The following is a 20855-nucleotide window of genomic DNA, read 5'->3' on the forward strand; positions in this document are numbered from 1 at the left end:
CAATGCATTACACCGTCACAAAACCAACATTCATAAGTAAGCCGGCATTAAACACGCCGGGGGAAGTGTAACGGCAGAAACGTCGCTGTGTGTTACGGCAGCATTCTGTAGTCCGATAGTCAACCAGGTTTCGAGCGCGAAAGGTGTGTAACTTCCAAACTAATAATTACTGTGTCGTAATTATCGAAGCCAGCAAAGTTGATTTGTTCTCAACGGATTCATGATTGCATGAAGATTAATGTCATCGGTTTGATTTTTGAGGCTTCTGTTTTAGATTTGTGACGGGGGGAATTGAGGTATCCTGCGACAGCCGCTCTAAAAAGGGTGCCAAATAAATTGGTCGACATGACAGTATAGGTCTTGAATTAATAAAAATCGACCAAAAAACATCATTGGCACAATTCAGAAATATTTACAAATCGTAAGGAGTGTCTAATTAGTATTCTATCCAGTGAAAGTAATTTCATATTCGGTGCTATCTTGCGTGCCTTTCATGTTACACCATTTGGATTGAAGTAGGTATCAATATTCCGATGTTCGGAAACATAACTCTGTTGCGTTTGCCGGTATGACTTGTGAAACAGTGAATACCCTTTGTTAACCCTTTGTCAGGCTGTGCTTTTCGATGGCCAGATGTCTGCTTCAGCCCCACTTTCTTTCGGCGTTCCTCAATGTTCAGTACTCGGTCCCATCCTTTTCATCGTGTACACTAAGCCCCTCTCCACACAGATTCAAAACCATTCTGTTTTAAATCAGTCTTTTGCTGATGACACCCAGCTGTATAAACCCAGTCCCCCTGCAGAGACACTGACATTCCGCCATCCAGACCATTCAGACATGCATCACTGATGTTAAATCTTGGATGGTCGATAACAAACTTAAGCTGAATGATGATAAGACTAGTCTTACTGTGCAAAAAGAAGAACACTACATTTCCCTCTCCCCAACCTGTTTCTGTTCAAGTAGGCAACACCGACATTCTTTTTTCACCATCAGCTAGACACCTTGGATTCACCCTTTCATCTGACATGACCCTTAACAAACATATATCTTTAGTCTGTAGAGCTGCTTATTTTGAGCTTCGTAAGATCAGCACCATTCGCCACACATTCTCCTCTCAAACATTTAACACTCTTGTCTGTGCCTTTGTTCTTTCGAAACTGACTTGACTACAGCAACTCTCTTGTCTCTGGCTGTCCTCTGTACCTCCTGCATAAACTACAAAAAGTCCAAAACTCGGCAGCACGCCTCATTCTCAAAGCACGAAAACGAGATCACGCAACACCACTTCTTCGCACACTGCACTGGTTACCTATTCAAGCTCGCATTGACCACAGGAGCTTGTATCCAATCGCCGGTCGACTACAAACTGTCCACCAGGCTCTGCTTTAATTTCTTTTATGGCTCGTCTCCTGCTTACTTCTCTGAACTCCTCGCCGTCTATTCTCCAGCAAGACAACTCCGTGCCTCTTCTGACTGTCGCATCCTTACCATTCCACACACCAAACCCATAACCTACGGACAACGCACTTTCACTTTCTGCGCACGCACACAATGGAATCCTCTCCCCTTTCACATCCGCCACTCTCAGCCACCCCAAGCATTCAAACGAGCACTTAAAAACACACCTCTTCAAGAAATACAACCCCTGATTTTGTTTTCTCAGTCCATCAGTAGGCTACATGTAGTGTATTTGTTGTTTTAGTGATAATGTGATAATGTATATAAACATATAGGGCTGTTTTCAGTATTGTTGATAACATGTTTTGTTTGATTAAGGGTATTCAGCTGGTACTTCCTTGTTTTCACTACCTATTTTATTCATGTTTTTATTACCTAGTTAGTGGAAGAATTTTTTGTAATGTATGTTTGATGGTGTATGCTTTTAATTAAGCGTTGTTGACTATGAATGTAGATGTAAATGCTTGTATAACTGTGTTTTAATTTTAAATGTGTCAAGCGCAAAGAGCATAATTGTAAAGTTATGATGTTGCGCTATATAAATGCTCATTTATTATTATTATTATTATTATTATTATTATTATTATTATTATTATTATTATTATTATTATTATTATTATTATTATTATTATTAACCCGTGATTTGTAAACATTTTACAAATTACGTCGAACCTAAAACCGCGATTTGTAAAAATGTAAAAATATCGCATTCCACAAAGTAATACATGCCTTTTATTATCATTAATATTTGTTGTTTAGAGTCTCTATGCTGGGTGGTGGGGGTGGGGGGGGGTTTGGGCCGGATAGTTAAAATATTACGATTTTTAGCATAACAAAGAAAGAACAAAAATCTAATAGATCCCTTGACTTTGGGGTAGCGCGACTCTGTTGCTGCTAGCTTTCCACTGGGAGGAAGCGACCCGAATTTCCCAGCGATGGGACAATAAAGTAATGGGGAAAAAAAATCTATTAGATCCCTTGACTTTGGGGTAGCGCGACTCTGTTGCTGCTAGCTTTTTACTGTGAGGAAGCGACCCGAATTTCCCAGCGATGGGACAATAAAGTAATGAAACAAAATAAAAATCTATTAGATCCCTTGACTTTGGGGTAGCGCGACTCTGTTGCTGCTAGCTTTCTACTGGGAGGAAGCGACCCGCATTTCCCAGCGATGGGACACAAACGTAAGGGGAAAAAAAATTCAAATAGATCCCTTGACTTAGGAGATGACAAGAAAATATCGGGCGCATTTACGTGATTTGTAAAACATTTGACAAATCACGGGGCGCGTTAAATGTTTTACATTTTTACAAATCACGGGTTAACACCCTTGCCTTTTCAGGAACAAATAAATCCACACGTGCTTCTGTCCACATTCTTTCTTTATTTGGTGTTTAACGTCGTCACGTTTTCAACCGTTCAAGGTTATATCGCGACGGGGAAAGGGGGGGGGGGGGGGGGAATGGGATAGAGCCACTTGTTAATTGTTTCTTGTTCACAAAAGCACCAGGGGCGGACGGGGGGGGGGGGGGGGGGGGGGGGGGGTTCTGGGGTTTCCGGACCCCCCCCTAGCCAAAAAATAAAAATATTTTTGGGGTATTAATCAGTGACAAAATCTGCTGCCTGAAACTGGTAATGATCATCCTCAGATTGCACCATTTTGCATCCTTTTTTTCAAAATGTTCCGGGGGGGCATGCCACCTGACCCCCTTAGCAAGCTCGGCGCTTCGCGCCGTCGGCTCGGCGCTTCGCGCCATCACACCCATATCTTCACAATATACTTTTGGACACCCCCCCCCCCCCCCCCTAAAATGAACTGATCCGCCCCTGAGCACTAATCAAAAAATTGCTCCAGGGGCTTGCAACGTAGTACAATATATGACCTTACTGGGAGAATGCAAGTTTCCAGTACAAAGGACTTAACATCGAATTGACTAAAATCTTTACAAACATTGACTATATTCTACACAAGAAACATTAACAAGGGTAAAAGGAGAAACATAATCCGTTTGTTGCCTCGCTGGGGAGCATCGAGGGCCCCAAAGGGTTTAAAATCGTGATCGTGATTGGCGTTTTTTTACCTTTCTGTGACCGTGATTGCCGAGTTTCCATTTCTGTGATCGTGATGGGACTTTGCCCGTGATCCGTGATGACAAAAAAATCAAGTCTCGTGATCGTGATCGTCATTTGTGTTCGTGATCGTGATGGGCATTATTGCAAAGCATTTTATTTTCAGCGTACATTTTTCACAGCTGTATCACTCTATGATCCTCTATTCGTCAAGGTGTTTGTGATCGTGAAAACAAAAATCAAGGTAACTGTGATCGTGAAAGCTAAAATTTCCCTTCCCGTGATCGTGATGATACCCCCCCCTTTGGGGCCCTCAGCATCGGGTAAATTCTTCCCCCTAACCCGCGGGGGGTTTCTGTCCACATGTTTCAGACGATTTTGCTATTGCGTAAATATGTAAAACTGTAACAGACTAAAAGTAACAAGTCGCGTGAAGCGATATAAAAACGTTTAGTCAAGATCAACACACACAGGCATACATTTCGCGGCACTGACTGACACAGGCACAGTGCTTTGCGGCGAGTTTTCTGTGACAGTCCAAGGGAGGCAACGCCGGCTATATAAATTTATGCACCACGTGACTGATCAGCTGACACAATCGTTTGCTTCACAACTAACCAGTTGGTGTCGTCTGCTGCGCGTACAGTTCGAAAGGGGAAGAAGAGCTAACCGGCTTTGTGATAAGTTTGTTTGAAGTTTTGGAACATTTTGTCCGCATAATGTCTGCGCCTGATCCAGCTGATCCTCTCAGCAAGTCGTGCCCGCGTGTGCGAGGAGTTGACATCATGAGAGATCCTCTATTGAACAAGGTATCGTCGCAGTTTGATCTTTATCACACAGATTTTGTCACCATGAGTAGTCGATTCCCAGCCTTCAACGCGGATGGTATTTGCTCACCGGGTTCACGAGAAACTCGCCTCTTCTATTCCTGTCTTAAAATCTGACGTACTTCTTGCTGGGTTGAGCTGTCATTCCATTCATCAAAGTACTGTCAGGCGCCATAACTGACGAAATGACAACGATCGCTGCAGTAACCGTTCTCTGGAACACTCCCCCCCCCCATGATAAGGCCAACCACTGTGGCATTGATTTGTGCCAGATTCGGTCAGCTTCTCTCTGGCTGACTAGTATTAACGTTGCCGTTTTGGGACCACATTGATTTTCATTCATTTCCCCACAAAGTGTGTGCAAGCGTACGGCCTTTAATTTCTTGGTCTGTAATCAAACGTGTGGATCTGTTTACTTTGAAAGGGTATTCACTAATTCAATGAGATACGACTGACAGTACTACGCTGCATAGCTGGATTTGTACTCCAGCTTGAGTTTAGATGACGCAGCAAAAATCCGCTATAGGATAATACGCCTAAATGTTCGGTCAGTTGATCCGGTGTAACACGAGAAAATTACTCCCACGAGATTTTTACTCCCGAGGAGATATTTCGTACGAAAATTGTACTCCCTTTACGAAAAAACTACTCGAGAAAATTACTTCCAACCACAGGTGTGCTCCGAGTCAACATTTAGGTCAAAAATGTTACTCCCCTGACGAATAAATAACAAATACATTATTCCACCCAAACACGGGCATCATATAGTCAGTTTGACGAAGTTTGAAAAGATCAGATGGTAGAGCACTGGACTTGTGATCGGAATGAAAATGAATATCAATGTTCTGCGCGAAGTTAGAATCCGGTTCCATTCTAGAATGGACCGGGTCCAAGTTGGAATTCTAACCCTGCGCAAGTACAGGGGTGCCATTCTAGAATGGTACCCTTGTTGCTGGTCCATTCATCGCGAGAGTGAATAAAGGGGGCCGTAATGTTTGTAGGTAAGACAGAGTTGTCTTCCCTTTAATTATCTCCACCTGCACCTTCCCTTTGATAAAATGGGGCTGATTTGTCTACCCCTGAAAAAATCCTTTGGCGATCTTGCGATGTCATGTCATGTCAAGAAAGTTGACACTCCTGAGTACGCAATAAACAAAGGCAGACCATAGCAAGGGGGACTACCAGGGCGGTAATGTTTGCAGGGCAGTTGTTTTTGTGATGAGAGCCGGTTGCGGCCGCTTGCAATGTCAGCGCTGTCTCCCTCTCGGAAATGTCCGGTTTTTTGACAATTTTTTTGACAGACAGACAGACAGACGGTCAGACCGACTAACCGACACACAGACCAACAGAAGGACAGAGTGAGTTATAGAGCTGTTGTCACAGGTTTAAAAAAAAAGTTGACATTAACAAAAACAGAAATCAACAACAACTTTTGTCTGGTTTTATAATATTATGGGAAAACATTGAAAGCAATTCATAGTAGTAGTACTACCACAACAAATACTCTCAAAGGGGAATTCCATGCCTAAAAGTTTGACAGTTTTTATTTAATCTATCAGAATCCCTACCTTCCAAACTGTGATATGCCCACGTTTCAAACTCCTACAACCCTGCATTACTACTACACAAAAGAACAAAGTTCCAAGAATTATATCCTGGTGCACATTTATTTGTAGAGGAAGTACCAATCATTCAAGAGAGTTCACTTGATTTACAAATGGATTGGAGGTCTGTCATTTCCAAGCAACTGAATTGTAGCTTAAAATCAGTGAATACCCTTTATTTCTGACCAAGCCTCATTGCAATGACAGTCAATTAATTTGTCTCTCCAAAACCACAAAATTATACCATGTCATACTTTCAAATAACCTCTAATTGCCCTTGAAAAAAATACAGGCTCCTGACGTTCTCAGTGCCCAGTGACGGCAGAGATTGACGAATTGCAATTCAACCGTGTAGCAAGATGACACCACTTGAGCCAGAGGTCAACTAATGATTAGTAATGACATTCCAATTCACAGCATCTTGATTGACAAGCTTGATTTTCCGTAATAACTGTGGAAAGTCAGAATTTTCAAAAAATTTCCCTGAAAAGCATAAATACTCGAAGCTCAGCGTTCACAAATGAATCAAATGAAAGAATGAAATCGATGATTAGATGCCACAAGACCTTATGTCGAAATACAAACGCCAGTTATGGGATGATATGTCATTTTGGAGAAAACAGAGACGATTTTCTACAGAAACTAGCCTCGCCTTTGCCGATTTTCGTGGGGCCCACCGCAGCCAATTGCTTTCGTTGTGGTCGGCGCTCATAACGAGGGGTTTGCTATGGCTGCGAGTCTTGTGGTCAAAGCAGCACCGTTCTTAAGAGGCGCATGCCTGATAGAACGTTAAAGCTAGTTTAAAAAATAAAAAAATAAAAAAAGCCTTTCCCTCGCTCAAACTATATAGTCATATTATATATCGATACAAAGCTAAAGACTTTATCTTCACAATTCAGAAGACCAACTTCATGTATATGAATAAGATTAAAAGTTACAAGCGAGATCGGCAAAACACTGTCAGTCCGGAAATTTCCGTTCGTAGCGATCAGTGCTGAGTGTCTCTCAAAATCGTAATCACTTTCAGAACATCCCAATCCCAATTCACGATGTCTTTGAGTAAAGTGTAAAAAAACCCAACCAAACACACAAAAAACAAAAACAAACAGAAAATCCACATTTGTGGCTTTGGCTGTGTGATAGTCTAACTGAAATGACTATTCCAACTTGGACCCAAATTCCAACCTTGCGCACGGCCGATTCTAGAATGGACCAGCAACAAGGGTACCATTCTAGAATGGCACCCCTGTACTTGCGCAGGGTTAGAATTCCAACTTGGACCCGGTCCATTCTAGAATGGAACCGGATTCTAACTTCGCGCAGAACATCAACTTCCAGTGAACAGAATATACTTTGCTGTGTGGGTTGAGAGAGAGAGAGAGTGTGAAAGTGTGTGTGTGTGAACGTTTGTGTGTGCGTGCGTACTATGCGTGCGCGCGTTTGTGTGTGTGTGTGTGTATGTGTGTGTGTGTGTGTGTGTGTGTGCATAGTGAGGATACACTCATTAAAAATGAGTGTTTGTGTGTGTGTGATTGCCACTTGAACCGGTGCTTCGTTGTTGGTAGGGTCTGGCCTTCACGCTGCACGAGCGTCAGATCCTGGGCATACATGGCTTGATGCCGGCCGTCTTCCTGCACCAGGACCAGCAGGTGTACCAGGTCATGCAGGTAAGCGTAACACTGTCACTGTTGCATGCGTTCCGAACGAAACCACAATTATGAATTGTTGCATGCAAACTGAACGAAACCACAATTATGAATTGTCGCATGCACACTGTACGAAACCTCAATTATTAAGTGTTGCTTGCATACTGAACGAAACCTCAATTATATAAAGTGTTGCTTGCATACTGTATGAAACCACAATTATAAAGTGTTGCTTGCATACTGAACGAAACCTCAATTATATAAATTGTTGCTTGCATAGTCACAGAACAAAACCTCAATTATAAAGTGTTGCTTGCATACTGAACGAAACCTCAATTATATAAAGTGTTGCTTGCATACTGAACAAACCCTCGATTATAAAGTGTTGCTTGCATACTGAACGAAATCTCAATTATAAAGTGTTGCTTGCATACTGAACGAAACCTCAATAATAAATTGTCGCATGCATACTGAACGAAATCTCAATTATAAAGTGTTGCTTGCATATTGAACGAAACCTCAATTATATAAAGTGTTGCTTGCATACTGTACGAAACCACAATTATAAAGTGTTGCTTGCATACTGAACGAAACCTCAATTATATAAAGTGGTGCTTGCATACTGAACGAACCACATTTATAAATTGTCACAGGTATACTGAACAAAACATCAATTATAAAGGCATACTTAACGGAAAACAAGTCGCGTAAGGCGAAAACACAACATTTAGTCAAGTAGCTGTCGAACACACAGAATGAAACTGAACGCAATGCCATTTTTCAGCAAGACCGTATACTCGTAGCATCGTCAGTCCACCGCTCATGGCAAAGGCAGTGAAATTGACAAGAAGAGCGGGGTAGTAGTTGCGCTAAGAAGGATAGCACGCTTTTCTGTACCTCTCTTTGTTTTAACTTTCTGAGCGTGTTTTTAATCCAAATATATCATATCTATATGTTTTTGGAATCAGGAACCGACAAGGAATAAGATGAAAGTGTTTTTAAATTGATTTCGACAATTTATATTTGATAATAATTTTTATATATTTAATTTTCAGAGCTTGTTTTTAATCCAAATATAACATATTTATATGTTTTTGGAATCAGAAAATGATGGAGAATAAGATGAATGTAAATTTGGATCGTTTTATAAATTTTTATTTTTTTTTTACAATTTTCAGATTTTTAATGACCAAAGTCATTAATTAATTTTTAAGCCACCAAGCTGAAATGCAATACCGAAGTCCGGGCTTTGTCGAAGATTACTTGACCAAAATTTCAACCAATTTGGTTGAAAAATGAGGGCGTGACAGTGCCGCCTCAACTTTCACGAAAAGCCGGATATGACGTCATCAAAGACATTTATCAAAAAAATGAAAAAAACGTTCGGGGATTTCATACCCAGGAACTCTCATGTCATATTTCATAAAGATCGGTCCAGTAGTTTAGTCTGAATCGCTCTACACACACACACACACACACACACACACACGCACATACACCACGACCCTCGTCTCGATTCCCCCCTCTACGTTAAAACATTTAGTCAAAACTTGACTAAATGTAAAAACATATGAAGTGTCGCATGCATACAGGACAAACCAAGAATGAGCAAACTACTGTGGCATGCATAGTGGACAAACCAAGAATGATCAAACTGCTATGGCATGCATAATTCCAGTGAAGAGCATCTCTCTCTCTCTCTCTCTCTCTCTCTCTCTCTCTCTCTCTCTCTCTCTCTCTCTCTCTCTCTCTCTCTCTCTCTCTCTCTCTCTCTCTGGATATTAAAAAGACCATATATATATGTCAAATATGATATTTTGTTATCCTTTTGTGGGAACGGTTCACATAGGCCTATTGCGAGCAAAACCTCATTTAGGGTATCTGTGCTCGCGTTAAGCCTGTCCTTAATTTAGCCCAATGTCAACCACGCGAAGACTTCGTGAAGTCTTTTTACCAACAATTTAGTGCCAAAGCTTCGTGCAGCCAGCTTCGTGAACTCGACTTCGCGAAGTAGACTTTACAAAATGAATTTCAGGCTTGAGGGGATGAAAATACTATCCCACATAAAAGGGGGTTAGCTTTTGAAACTGTGACCCCCTTTTGTGACAAGGCAGTTTGCACTCGATCCAAAAATGTGTGTTTTTCCCCCAAGGGGAGACAGGACATGATTTACACAATGGTCAAGGGCAGCATTGAGAAAATCGATGCCGCACAAAAGCGAGCTGCAATGTTTTAATGTTTTTTGTTGACTGTTTGTTGTCTTTAAAATCATTAATGTCTCCTTTGGATATGCGCGTCAGGCTATTATTCTACAAACTACCAACAGCGTGTGTCCAGAAAAGTTCGTTTTGTCTTCATTTTAGAAATCATTATGGTAGAAAAACGTGTATTATCATATGCGCAATACGAAAACACAGCTAGCTTAAGTACCGACATTAAGACTCTACAGTAGCATAGAAACAGAGGTGTCAAAGTGTTAGAAGGAGGTGGGTAAGTGGGGGGGGGGGGGGGGGGGGGGGTTGGGGTTGGAAGACGCTGGGAAAGAAGAACGCGTAATTGGTGGTCAGGCCCAGGTCTCAGAGTGCTATTTTTGAGAGAGAGAAAAAGTAAAACACTCTGTTGACGTCAATCTGATTAAAAGATAAATCCGTTTTTGGAGAATAACTGTCGGCCTCAGGTGTTACTGGCAGTCTCATCCTGGAGACGAGAACGAAAACCTGATTAAACGACGAGACTTTCACTGGGCCTTTTTCGGAAGAATTCCAGCCTCTATCTATAGGCTCACCATCTTTTTTCTCGCCTGAACGTCTTCTCTCTTTCTCCATCAACTTCACCTCGTTATTGAAAGATGCCTTCCTGCCCATGCAAAGCACCACAGTCCGTCACACCGACTGAGCCAGGCTTTTCATAGTAGCTCGCTTCCACTTGACCGCTCAAACTCCACACTGAACAGAAACCCACTAGCACCATTCCTCTCGGTCTTAGTTTGGCTAACTCCCAAGCAAGAGTAAAGTCAAATCAGTGTGCCGGCGGCAACCGCTAAAGCGCCATGAAACCTCAAAAATGCTCATTTTGGTGTTCAACCTGGAGCGTCCATCAAATTAGAGAGCGCTCGGCGCAATCATGGTCCCTTCCAAATGCCGGTGTAACGTTTACATCTTTCCCCTGTGGTCATATTTCGATGCCGGTCACTGCGCATGCCCAAAACTATGACGCCACTTCCGCTGAGGTCAGCGTTTGCATTTCACTCGACACCTTGCTTATGAGCGGACAGACTAGCTTTTTTTGCGTGCTACTCCAACAATTTGAACGAACATGCCTACCATGTGTGAGTGTGTGTGGAGGGGGGGGGGTTAATATGATGACAGCTTTAAATATAAAGTAAACCATACAGCTTTGTGCTCTACATCAGTGCTTTACATTTTAACTATGGCTTAAAAAACACTAAATAAAAGACCAATGCGTTTGAAAAGATCAATAAACTCATAACTCAAGAGGCTGTAGCTGTACATCTCAAAATTAAATAAAATAGTAATGTCTTTGGCTGTTGTGAACGTATAATTTGTTAATTTAATTCGAGTTCACCGAAGTAATGAGAAAACTGCTTCACTACTTCTCAGTCATGTGAAAGATCCGAGATTTGTCCGATGTCGTCGGACGAGTTTTAAAACTTTTTCAATCATAAGAAAGATCTCAATTTCACCAAATCCGGACACTATTGTCAGTAAAATAGCAATTTAACTGTAAATGGCAAACTTAGTTGTCTCTTAAAACGCGAGCAGCTCCATGAGTGCTCGGAAAACAAGTTCAAGACATGTTACCAGCCAACCCAGGAAACTGACCGGCATCGAAATATGACCGAGGCAGAAAACTGACCTCGTGTATACACGTGGTGAGATTACTTCATCTTGTTCACGCATGCGCAGTGACCGGGCATCGAACTATGACCACAGGGGAAAGATGTAATCGTTACATCGGGTTGCTTCGCCTATTACAAACTAGCGCCAAAACAATGATGTCCCGATATGGTTCACATACATCTCTGAGAGCGTTATGCTCACCAAACAGCTTACAATAGATAGTAAATACAACTATGTATTTGATCCATGCTTTTATATCGAGTATTTCCACATGACGAGATCTTGGACCCGACTTTGCTGCTTGACACGTTGCAGAACTTCAACCGTTGGGACGACAACCTGGACCGCTTCATCTACCTGATGGGCCTGCAGGACTGCAACGAGAAGCTCTTCTACCGCGTGGTCACCGAGAACGTCGAGCTCATGATGCCCGTCATCTACACGCCCACCGTCGGCCTCGCCTGTCAGAAGTTCGGCATGATCTTCAGAAAACCAAGGTGACAAGCACATACTTTTTGTTGAGTTTTCGCGGGTTTGCTTATTGTTTGTTTGTTTGTTTGTTTACTTACTTGTTTGTTTGTTTGTTTAGAAGCTGAAACAAAACTTCTGAGCTACTTTCATCATTCCTGCATGATCAAAACCAAGATTACACGTAGATGTTAATGTGTTTCTTACTTTTTTTACTTTCTGTGTATACAAGATTTAAACACAATTCTTCGGCCTTACCTTTCCCCCCAAAAGTACAGAAAACAACGGTCGATTTGAACACAGAAAGCGTTCGAAACAAGTGCTCGCGAATATGGTTAGTAAGTACCTAATTTAGACCAGAAACATTGGAGTTGTCAAGTTTTGAATAAAATTCACATGCTAAAGGCATATTCAGGTTCACGTAAACCATCAGTTTCTGGTCACAGACACTGTCAGGGGTTTACACAAAGTACAAACACCCACTCACCGCTTGAGTACATCCTAGATGCCCTCCGTAAAGAGCGAGCATTTTTCAAAGAATTTATTTTTGCGTGTCTAGTATCACAATCCGACGCCTCCTTTTGGCGCTAGAACTAACTTTAGGCTAACTAACTAACAGGCAGACTGGGCCTTTAACTGTATTTTGGTGTGTGTGTGTGTGTGTGTGTGTGTGTGTGTGTGAGTGTGTGTGTTGTACCAAAGCATTCTATTCCGCGGTATTGCTCCTCCTGTATCGATTTTCTACAAAACCATAACTTTCACTTTGTAATAAAATCACAAGTGACAAAACGTCGCTCATATCCTATATACGTGCTTTATCCTCTATTGAATGTTGATTTGATAATATCAACAGACATCTCGGCGTCACACATGAACATTTGAACCAGGTAAGGGTGTGAAAAATAGGCTCTGGGCTTAGTCACACACATGCGTGTGTGTGTGTGTGTGTGAAGGGTGATGGTGGAGAGACAAAAAACAACAACAACAGTGGCGGTGGGTGGTAGAAGAAGTTTGTATTCCAAATGCGAGAGTAAATATTCTGAACACTTAACCTAATTTTCTGTCCCCAACTCTGCTGTGAACTCAAGAAAACAAGACTGCAAAACGAGTTGTATCTTATTTCTCTTGGGGCAGGCACCATTAGTCCTTCGGGCAGAAAACTGCTTGCGTCATCATGATATGCTGGCGTGACGACTCAACATTCCATTTTCACTGTCCTCTAGGCCATATTTTCATTGCCAGACATACAAGCTTAAAGGCACAAAAAGCCTCCCGTAAACCATCACAGATACTGTCAGGCTTTTACACACAGTACAAACACCCTTTCATTTAAACACTCACCGAGTACAAATACCCTTTCATTTAAACACTCACCGCTTGAGAACATCCTAGGTGCCCTCTATAAAGAGCGAGCAATTTTCAAAGAATTTATTTTTGCGTGGTTTATCTTACCCCTGAGCCATTGTGAACCCTTGTGATCCAGTTTCCTTTTTACATTTAGTCAAGTTTTGACTAAATGTTTTAACGTAGAGGGGGGAATCGAGACGAGGGTGTGGTGTATGTGTGTGTGTGTGTGTGTGTGTGTGTCTGTCTGTCTGTGTGTGTGTGTGTGTGTGTGTGTGTGTGTGTGTGTGTGTCTGTGTGTGTGTGTGTGTGTGTGTAGAGCGATTCAGACTAAACTACTGGACCAATCTTTATGAAATTTTACATGAGAGTTTCTGGGAATGATATCCCCGGACGTTTTTTTCATTTTTGCGATAAATGTCTTTGATGACGTCATATCCGGCATTTTGTAAAAGTTGAGGCGGCACTGTCACACCCTCATTTTTCAATCAATTTGATTTAAATTTTGGCCAAGCAATCTTCGACGAAGGCCGGACTTTGGTATTGCATTTCAGCTTGGTGGCTTAAAAATTAATTAATGACTTTGGTCATTATAAAAATCTGAAAATTGTAAAAAAAAAATGTTTTTAATAAAACGATCCAAATTTACGTTCATCTTATTCTTCATCATGTTCTGATTCCAAAAACATATAAATATGTTATAATCGGATTAAAAACAAGCTCGGAAAATTAAAAATATAAAAATTATGATTAAAATTAAATTTCCGAAATCGTTTTAAAAACAATTTCATCTTATTCCTTGTCGGTTCTTGATTCCAAAAACATATAGATATGATATGTTTGGATTACAAACACGCTCAGAAAGTTAAAACGAAGAGCGGTACAGTAAAGCGTGCTATGCAGCACAGCGCAACCGCTACCGCGCTGAACAGGCACCTTACTTTCACTGCCTTTTGCACTAGCGGCGGACTACGGTCATTGTGAAAAAATGCAGTGCGTTCAGTTTCATTCTGTGAGTTCCACAGCTTGACTAAATGTAGTAATTTCGCCTTACGCGACTTGTTTAACAATGTAGTCGTCAGTTTGTAATTTGAATTCGACTCGCTGTAAGTTTATCTGCAATAACACGTTATTATGTACCTCTGAATCTAAACGAAACAAACGGCTGTGATTCACAAGAACTCTAGCGATGGCTTTTGACTGTTCAGAGGAACTGGCGATAGGCATAAACCTACTACGAGTCTGCTACGAGAACCACGACCTTGCGTGACCCTGCTTCCGGGCTTTTCTTTTTTTCAAACTTTCAAAACTTCGAATTGTACTGATCTTGTCTTGATGAAAAAAAGAATTCTTTTATGATTTAAGAATGTTTGTGTAACAAGCTGTCAATTTATTATTTAGATTTTAAAAGTTAGGTCTAGCACCAAAACGCACCACGGTCCAATTTTGTTATCAGACAATCCGCAAAATTAATTCTTTGAAAATTGCTCGCTCTTTACGTAGGGCACCTAGGATGTTCCCGTTCGGTGAGCGTTCAAATGGAAGCGTGTTTGTACTGTGTGTAAAAGCCTGACAGTATCTGTGATGGTTTACGGGAGGCGTACTGTGCCTTTAAACAAACAGTCAGTGACAGTTTGGTGATCTATGTTTGTGAGTTCGAGTGACAACCAAGTACAAAGAACGATCGGCAAATATAAGTTATTTTTGGACAAGAGACAAAAGCAAAAAAAAGGGGGGGGGGCTGTGTCATACACACACACACGCGCGCGCGCACACATAATTAGAGAGAGAGAGAGAGAGAGAGAGAGCAGGGCCGGACTAGGCGAAGAGGAGGGGGGGGGTTGCCAGTGGTGGCCCAGGGGGATGTCCCCCCTGGCGGCAGGGGCGGATCAGTTCATTTTATGACTGGTTTTGTTCAAAAGTATATTGTGAAGATATGGGTGTGAAGGCGCGAAGCGCCTAGCTTGCTAGGGGGGTCCGGGGGCATGCCCCCCCGGAAAATTTTGAAAAAAAGGATGCAAAATGGTGCAATCTGGTGCATTCTGAGGATGATCATTACCAGTTTCAGGCAGCAGATTTTGTCACTGATTAATACCCCAAAAATTGAAACTCAATGTAAAATAAAGAAATGCATACCTCATTCAATATTTTTATTTTTTGGCTGGGGGGGGGGTCCGGAAACCCTAGAACCCACCACCCCCCCCCTCGTTGTGGGGGTCAGGGGGCGAAGCCCCCTGAAGCTGACGGGTAGGTCATATTCTGAGATAGGAAAATGGTCGCTCCTTGCATGAAACGGCATAAAATAAGCAATAATAAAAAATAAAAAATTAAATAAGTAAGGTACATGTTTAGGCTAGGGGGGGGGTTGCGCAACCCCCATAACCCCCCCGGTAGTCCGGCCCTGGAGAGAGAGAGAGAGAGAGAGAGAGAGAGAGAGAGAGAGAGAGAGAGAGAGAGAGAGAGAGAGAGAGAGAGAGAGTTCCTCACACCGGCCAGTAATTGCCAGCTGATTTCGGCTAATGTTAAAACGCTTCGGCTTCTTTTTGCTAAAACCAGGATGTGGTTGAATCTTTCGCTATGGCCATCCTTTCGGATATATATATGCATCACCTCAGCCGTCATGGTGAAAGCTTGTAAATTGTTTTCTGTCTGGAGAAAATTAATGGTTATTGCGGACACCTATATGTAAAGTAGGGTTTATCATTTTTTTCTGTTGCAAGTCAAAGAAACTTTGAAGTACTGTTTGAGGATTTCTCAGTTAGCCCGGCAGGGATCCAGGTATCGCAAAAATAGAGACTTCGTTTCAGCTCAATTCTGTGACAGTCAGCTCTTTGAGGCAGAAGTTACTTTATGTGGACATTTTTCAGGAGAGAATTGTATGCCTAATGAGGAAAATTTCTCGATAGCCAGGTTGGTCTTTCCCCCTGCTTCCAATGCATTCGCTTCAAACCTGTACGGTAGCTTTGGTTTTGTAGCGTTTCTGCTGGCTCGGGTGGTTTTACACAATAGACTGAATAGCATGCTTTGTGGACTGTGCGTAGCAGAAATAGAAGTCTGCTGTATAATCTATGTGTACACACATCTGTTACATTGTAGTTTAAAGGCACAGTGAGCCTCCCGTAAACCATCACAGATACGGTCAGGCTTTTACACACAGTACAAACACCCTTTCATTTAAACACTCACCGATTGAGAACATCCTTGGTGCCTTCCTTAAAGAGCGAACAATTTTCAAAGAATTTATTTTTGCGTGGTTTATCTTACCCCTGAGCCATCGTGAACCCGTGTGATCCAGTTTTCCTTTTTCACAATGTAGTCGTCAGTTAGTCATTTGAATGCGACTCGATGTGAGCTTATCTACAATAGCACGTTTTTATGCACGAAACAAACGGCTGTGGTTCACAAGAACTCTAGCGATGGCTTTTGACTGTTGAGAGGAACGGCGATATGCCGCATAAACCGTCGTCTGCTACGACCCTTGCGTGACCCTGCTTCCGGGCTTTTCTTTTTTCAAACTTTCACAACTTCGAATTGCACTGATCTTGTCTTGATGAAAAAAGAATTCTTTAATGATTAAAGAATGTTTGTGTAACAAGCTGTCAATTTATCATTTAGATTTTAAAAGTTAGGTCTAGCGCAAAAACGCACCACGGTCCAAAAACATTCTGATAATCATCGATCCACGGCTATCGCCAGTTTAAGGGAAGTAACTCATTTTTGACCTGAGTTCAGGATGGGTCCAAAAAGTGTTCGAGACAATCTGCAAAATTAATTCTTTAAGAATTGCTCGCTCTTTACGTAGGGCACCTAGGATGTTCCCGTTTGGTGAGCGTTCAAATGGAAGGGTGTTTGTACTGTGTGTAAAAGCCTGACAGTATCTGTGATGGTTTACGGGAGGCTTACTGTCCGGGCGTGATTTCCGGGATATTCATAACAGCCGTCCAGCACCAAAACGAGGCGCCATTGTTGTAAAGGGCCAAGTCCACGAAAATAAATTCTTTGAAAATTTCTCACGCTCGACAGAAAGCAGCCAGGATGTTCCCGTTCGGTGAGCGTTTAAATGGAAGTATGCTTGTACTGTATGTAGACGCTCGGGGAGCTCTGTGATGGTTTACGGGAGGCTTACTGTGCCTTTAATACTAGTGTCATGTGCTTGTAAAATTGTTTTACCGAAGACAGTGAACTTTACAAATTGAATACAGTATTTCAGTGCAACAGCTGTTCGTGACATTTACGCTTGTCTGCGTATTTTTGCCAAAACAAATAAATAATTAAAAAATTAAAAAATTCTACATTGTAAAAACTGCTTGCATTTTGTACTCACAATGAACGATTATTGATGATATATCAGGAAACGAATCATCCGAGTAAGGCCGACAGAACAGACAAACCCCACAGTGTGCCACCCTTCCCTCAACATTTGAGCTTAGCACTTCACTTTATCTATAGAGTAGAAGAAAATGCGGTGGCATTGGTGTCACAATTGGTCGTGTTACTCGGCCTCAAATGTTGACTTGCATTCTAACGGCCAGCCCGTCTAATACTGAGCCGCACTACTATTCACCTTGCCGGGTGAAAATCGGTCAGTGTAAGATTAAGTGTTGTGTCCACTACCAGGCGCTGGGTCACCGCTGGGTCACCGCTCAGATAAACAGAAACTCTATTTCTGCTGTGCAAAATATAAGCCTACACCGTTACACTACGTATGCATTGATGGTGCAGAGCATTCTCAAACTGGGAGGGGCAAAGTAAACATATGTTGCTGATATGGCAAATGCATGTTGTTATGGACGCTTATGCTTTCATCATTATCAGAGGCTAGTGAGCCATTTAGCTTAAACAAATATTCATATTTAAACGGATTAATGATATAACGATTGACTGACGGAATGAAATAATCAATCAATCAATCAATCAATCAATCAAACAATCAATCGATCAATGAACCAGTTAAATCAATTTGAGAACCACGTAATTTGAGTTGGTGGTTGGTTTTAGGGTATCGTCTCACCTTCGCTCGCCTAGACAGAGAGATGGAACTTTATTTTCCAAGGATATAGGTTTAAGGCTACGCCTTTTCTTACAACCTGTCCTTAAATCTGATACAAAATTCGAATAAATGATAAACAAGTGGAACAAAAACCCAGAAAAATAAACAAACACACGAACAAATAAGCAAACAAACAGCACAATGACAAAACAAGCACGGGAGAAAGAAAAGAAAGAGACAGACAGACAGAGAACAAGAGACAGAGAGAGAAAACGGAAGAGAGAGAGAGAGAGAGAGAGAGAGAGAGAGAGAGAGAGAGAGAGAGAGAGAGAGAGAGAATACGAATACGAATACGAAAGTTTATTCAGTTTTAGGCCAGAGCCCCTTCTGAAGGGTATGCGTCCATATACAACATAATCATAGCAAATATTGTGTTTCATAAATGACCCAAATTTGTATACATCAAACAGTAATACATGTGTACATAGATCATGTCACAGTGATTAATCTTTTCATTCCCTGATAAATATATTGTGCTAATTTGGATATTTGACTGACATTTCCAGTAGACATAAGCAAAGTATATCGGTACATACATGGATGGTTATAATATTTTGGCTTTATCAATAATACTCTTAGGTCACGTAGTGCAGGACAGCAGAACATAAAATGTATTTCATTTTCTTCAGCCAATTTACACAGACGACACAACAAATCTTCCTCACTCCGTACACTATACCTACACCTGTGTACAGCAAGATCCGATACACCGAACCTGAATTTAGTTAATGCACTTTTCACATAGCTGTTCATTTCCATATCTATATACGCTTCAGTACTGCTTGTGGTCTTAAACAATCTGTATGTAGAAAATCGATCACTGCTTTGCATATGGTCGTTCCAGTCTTGCCATCTGCAATCTATCAATCGCTGTCTGAAACATTTTAGAAAACCACCAATACTGTCCACCCCTTGGTTGTACCATACATCTGCAAACCCATGAGAGAACAAACACTTTCGAACATCCGTCGCCCATGTAATCTTGCCATTACAATCTAAATTATAGAGAACTTTGTATGCTTTACATGGGATCTTAGAATTTTCCATTCTTGTTAGTTTTAGCCAATATGTAATGCACTTTACATATGAGTTTAGATATATTGGGAATCTTCCCAATTCACCATACACAAGGTCGTTTGGTGTTCTCATGTCTACATGTAGGAATCGTTTCATGGCGAATAAATGTAGTTTTTCTATTTCAGTACCTTTTTGGAAATCCCAAATCTCAGCACCATATTGCACAATCGGTTGGACTTGAGAATCAAACAATTTTGTAAACAATGTGTAAGAACTACTCAGAGAGAGAGAGAGAGAGAGAGAGAGAGAGAGAGAGAGAGAGAGAGAGAGAGAGAGAGAGAGAGAGAGAGAGAGAGAGAGAGAGAGAGAGAGAGAGAGAGAGAGAGAGAGAGAGAGAGAGAGAGAGAGAGAGAGAGAGAGAGAGAGAGAGAGAGAGAGAGAGAGAGAGGGGGGGGGGTGGGGGGAGAGAAGGGAACAAGATCTAGGGTGTAATTCGCTACCGTCTGAACTGATCCTCTCCTTTTCGTGTATCTTACCCAACACAGTACTATAGGGTGAAGGAAAAATAGAAGTTCATGAAGATGAACAGTATAACGGAGGAAGGGGCAGGAGGAGAAGGAGGTAGAGGAAGATATAACAGGAAGAGGAAGCTGAAACATAATGTGGAACGTTATTTGCCACAGTCATAATTATTTCTCCTTTCAATGCATCCCCTCGAACGTAAAAGAACAATGCGAACCCGAGAAGGCGAAGAAGGAAAAAAAGAGAATGTGATTACAAATCAGTCGCTGCAATCCGAATTGTCCCTCCTTTCCATGTTTCTCGCCATAAACAGGACTTGGAGGAAGAAGAAGAGGACAAGGGGGAAAAGAAAGACGGAGAAATTTGCAAGGAAAGAAAGAAACGACAGACAGAAAGCAGGAAAAGGAAGAAAGAAGAAACTCTACATTTTGAATCGATCCTCCTTTCCATTCATCACAGGAGCAGAGTGAGGAATAGGGGAGGGGGCAAACAGAAAGAGGGAGATATTCGGAGAGAAAGAAAGGAGAAGAGACAGAACCGCCAGGGACACCAGGCAAGTAAAGCGCCAAGGAAGATGAAAGCAAAAAACAAAACAAAACCTCACGTAGAACGTGCTGTGAAACGGACCGTTGGCCCGTCCGGCCACGACAGGAGTCTGTCACACTTTGATGAGGTCACGATCGATTTCTGAGATTTATTGTCAGGCCCCAAGGCTCTCTGCATCTGCTAAGACGTTCTCTGGGCGATGTCCAACCTTGAAAAGATGAGGGCCGCTGAATGACCCCTTTCATGTCCGTCAAACAGAGCAGGTCGGAGCTAAGTCGTAGGCCTGCGTGTGGATGCTTGCGAAGTGTCGTTTGCTGCCAGCTTGTCTCGGTGGAAAATGGATTTGGGTTCCGAATGCTCCATGACGCTGTTATGAGGGTAAATTTACCTCCTTCTGCTTACCCTTTTCCTCTATCCTTCCACCGGCCTCTCCCCTCAACTAT

General features: G+C 41.9%; 1 protein-coding gene across 3 annotated transcripts in view; it reads left to right on the forward strand.

Annotated features, from left to right (window-relative positions):
• Window positions 1–4122: 4122 nt before the first annotated feature.
• LOC138962487 (NADP-dependent malic enzyme-like) overlaps window positions 4123–20855 on the forward strand; it is a 68338-nt gene continuing 51605 nt past the window's right edge. For all 3 annotated transcript variants that reach the window (XR_011454524.1, XM_070334334.1, XM_070334333.1), the window contains exons 1-3: window positions 4123–4337; window positions 7525–7626; window positions 11781–11962. Coding sequence is in view for 2 of the 3 variants with exons in the window: in XM_070334334.1 (XP_070190435.1) it covers window positions 4248–4337; window positions 7525–7626; window positions 11781–11962 (374 nt within the window). In the remaining variant the exon portion in view is untranslated. The remainder of the gene's footprint in view (window positions 4338–7524; window positions 7627–11780; window positions 11963–20855) is intronic.

The sequence above is a fragment of the Littorina saxatilis genome, linkage group LG3 (assembly GCF_037325665.1).
Source record: "Littorina saxatilis isolate snail1 linkage group LG3, US_GU_Lsax_2.0, whole genome shotgun sequence".
NCBI classification, from domain to species: domain Eukaryota; kingdom Metazoa; phylum Mollusca; class Gastropoda; order Littorinimorpha; family Littorinidae; genus Littorina; species Littorina saxatilis.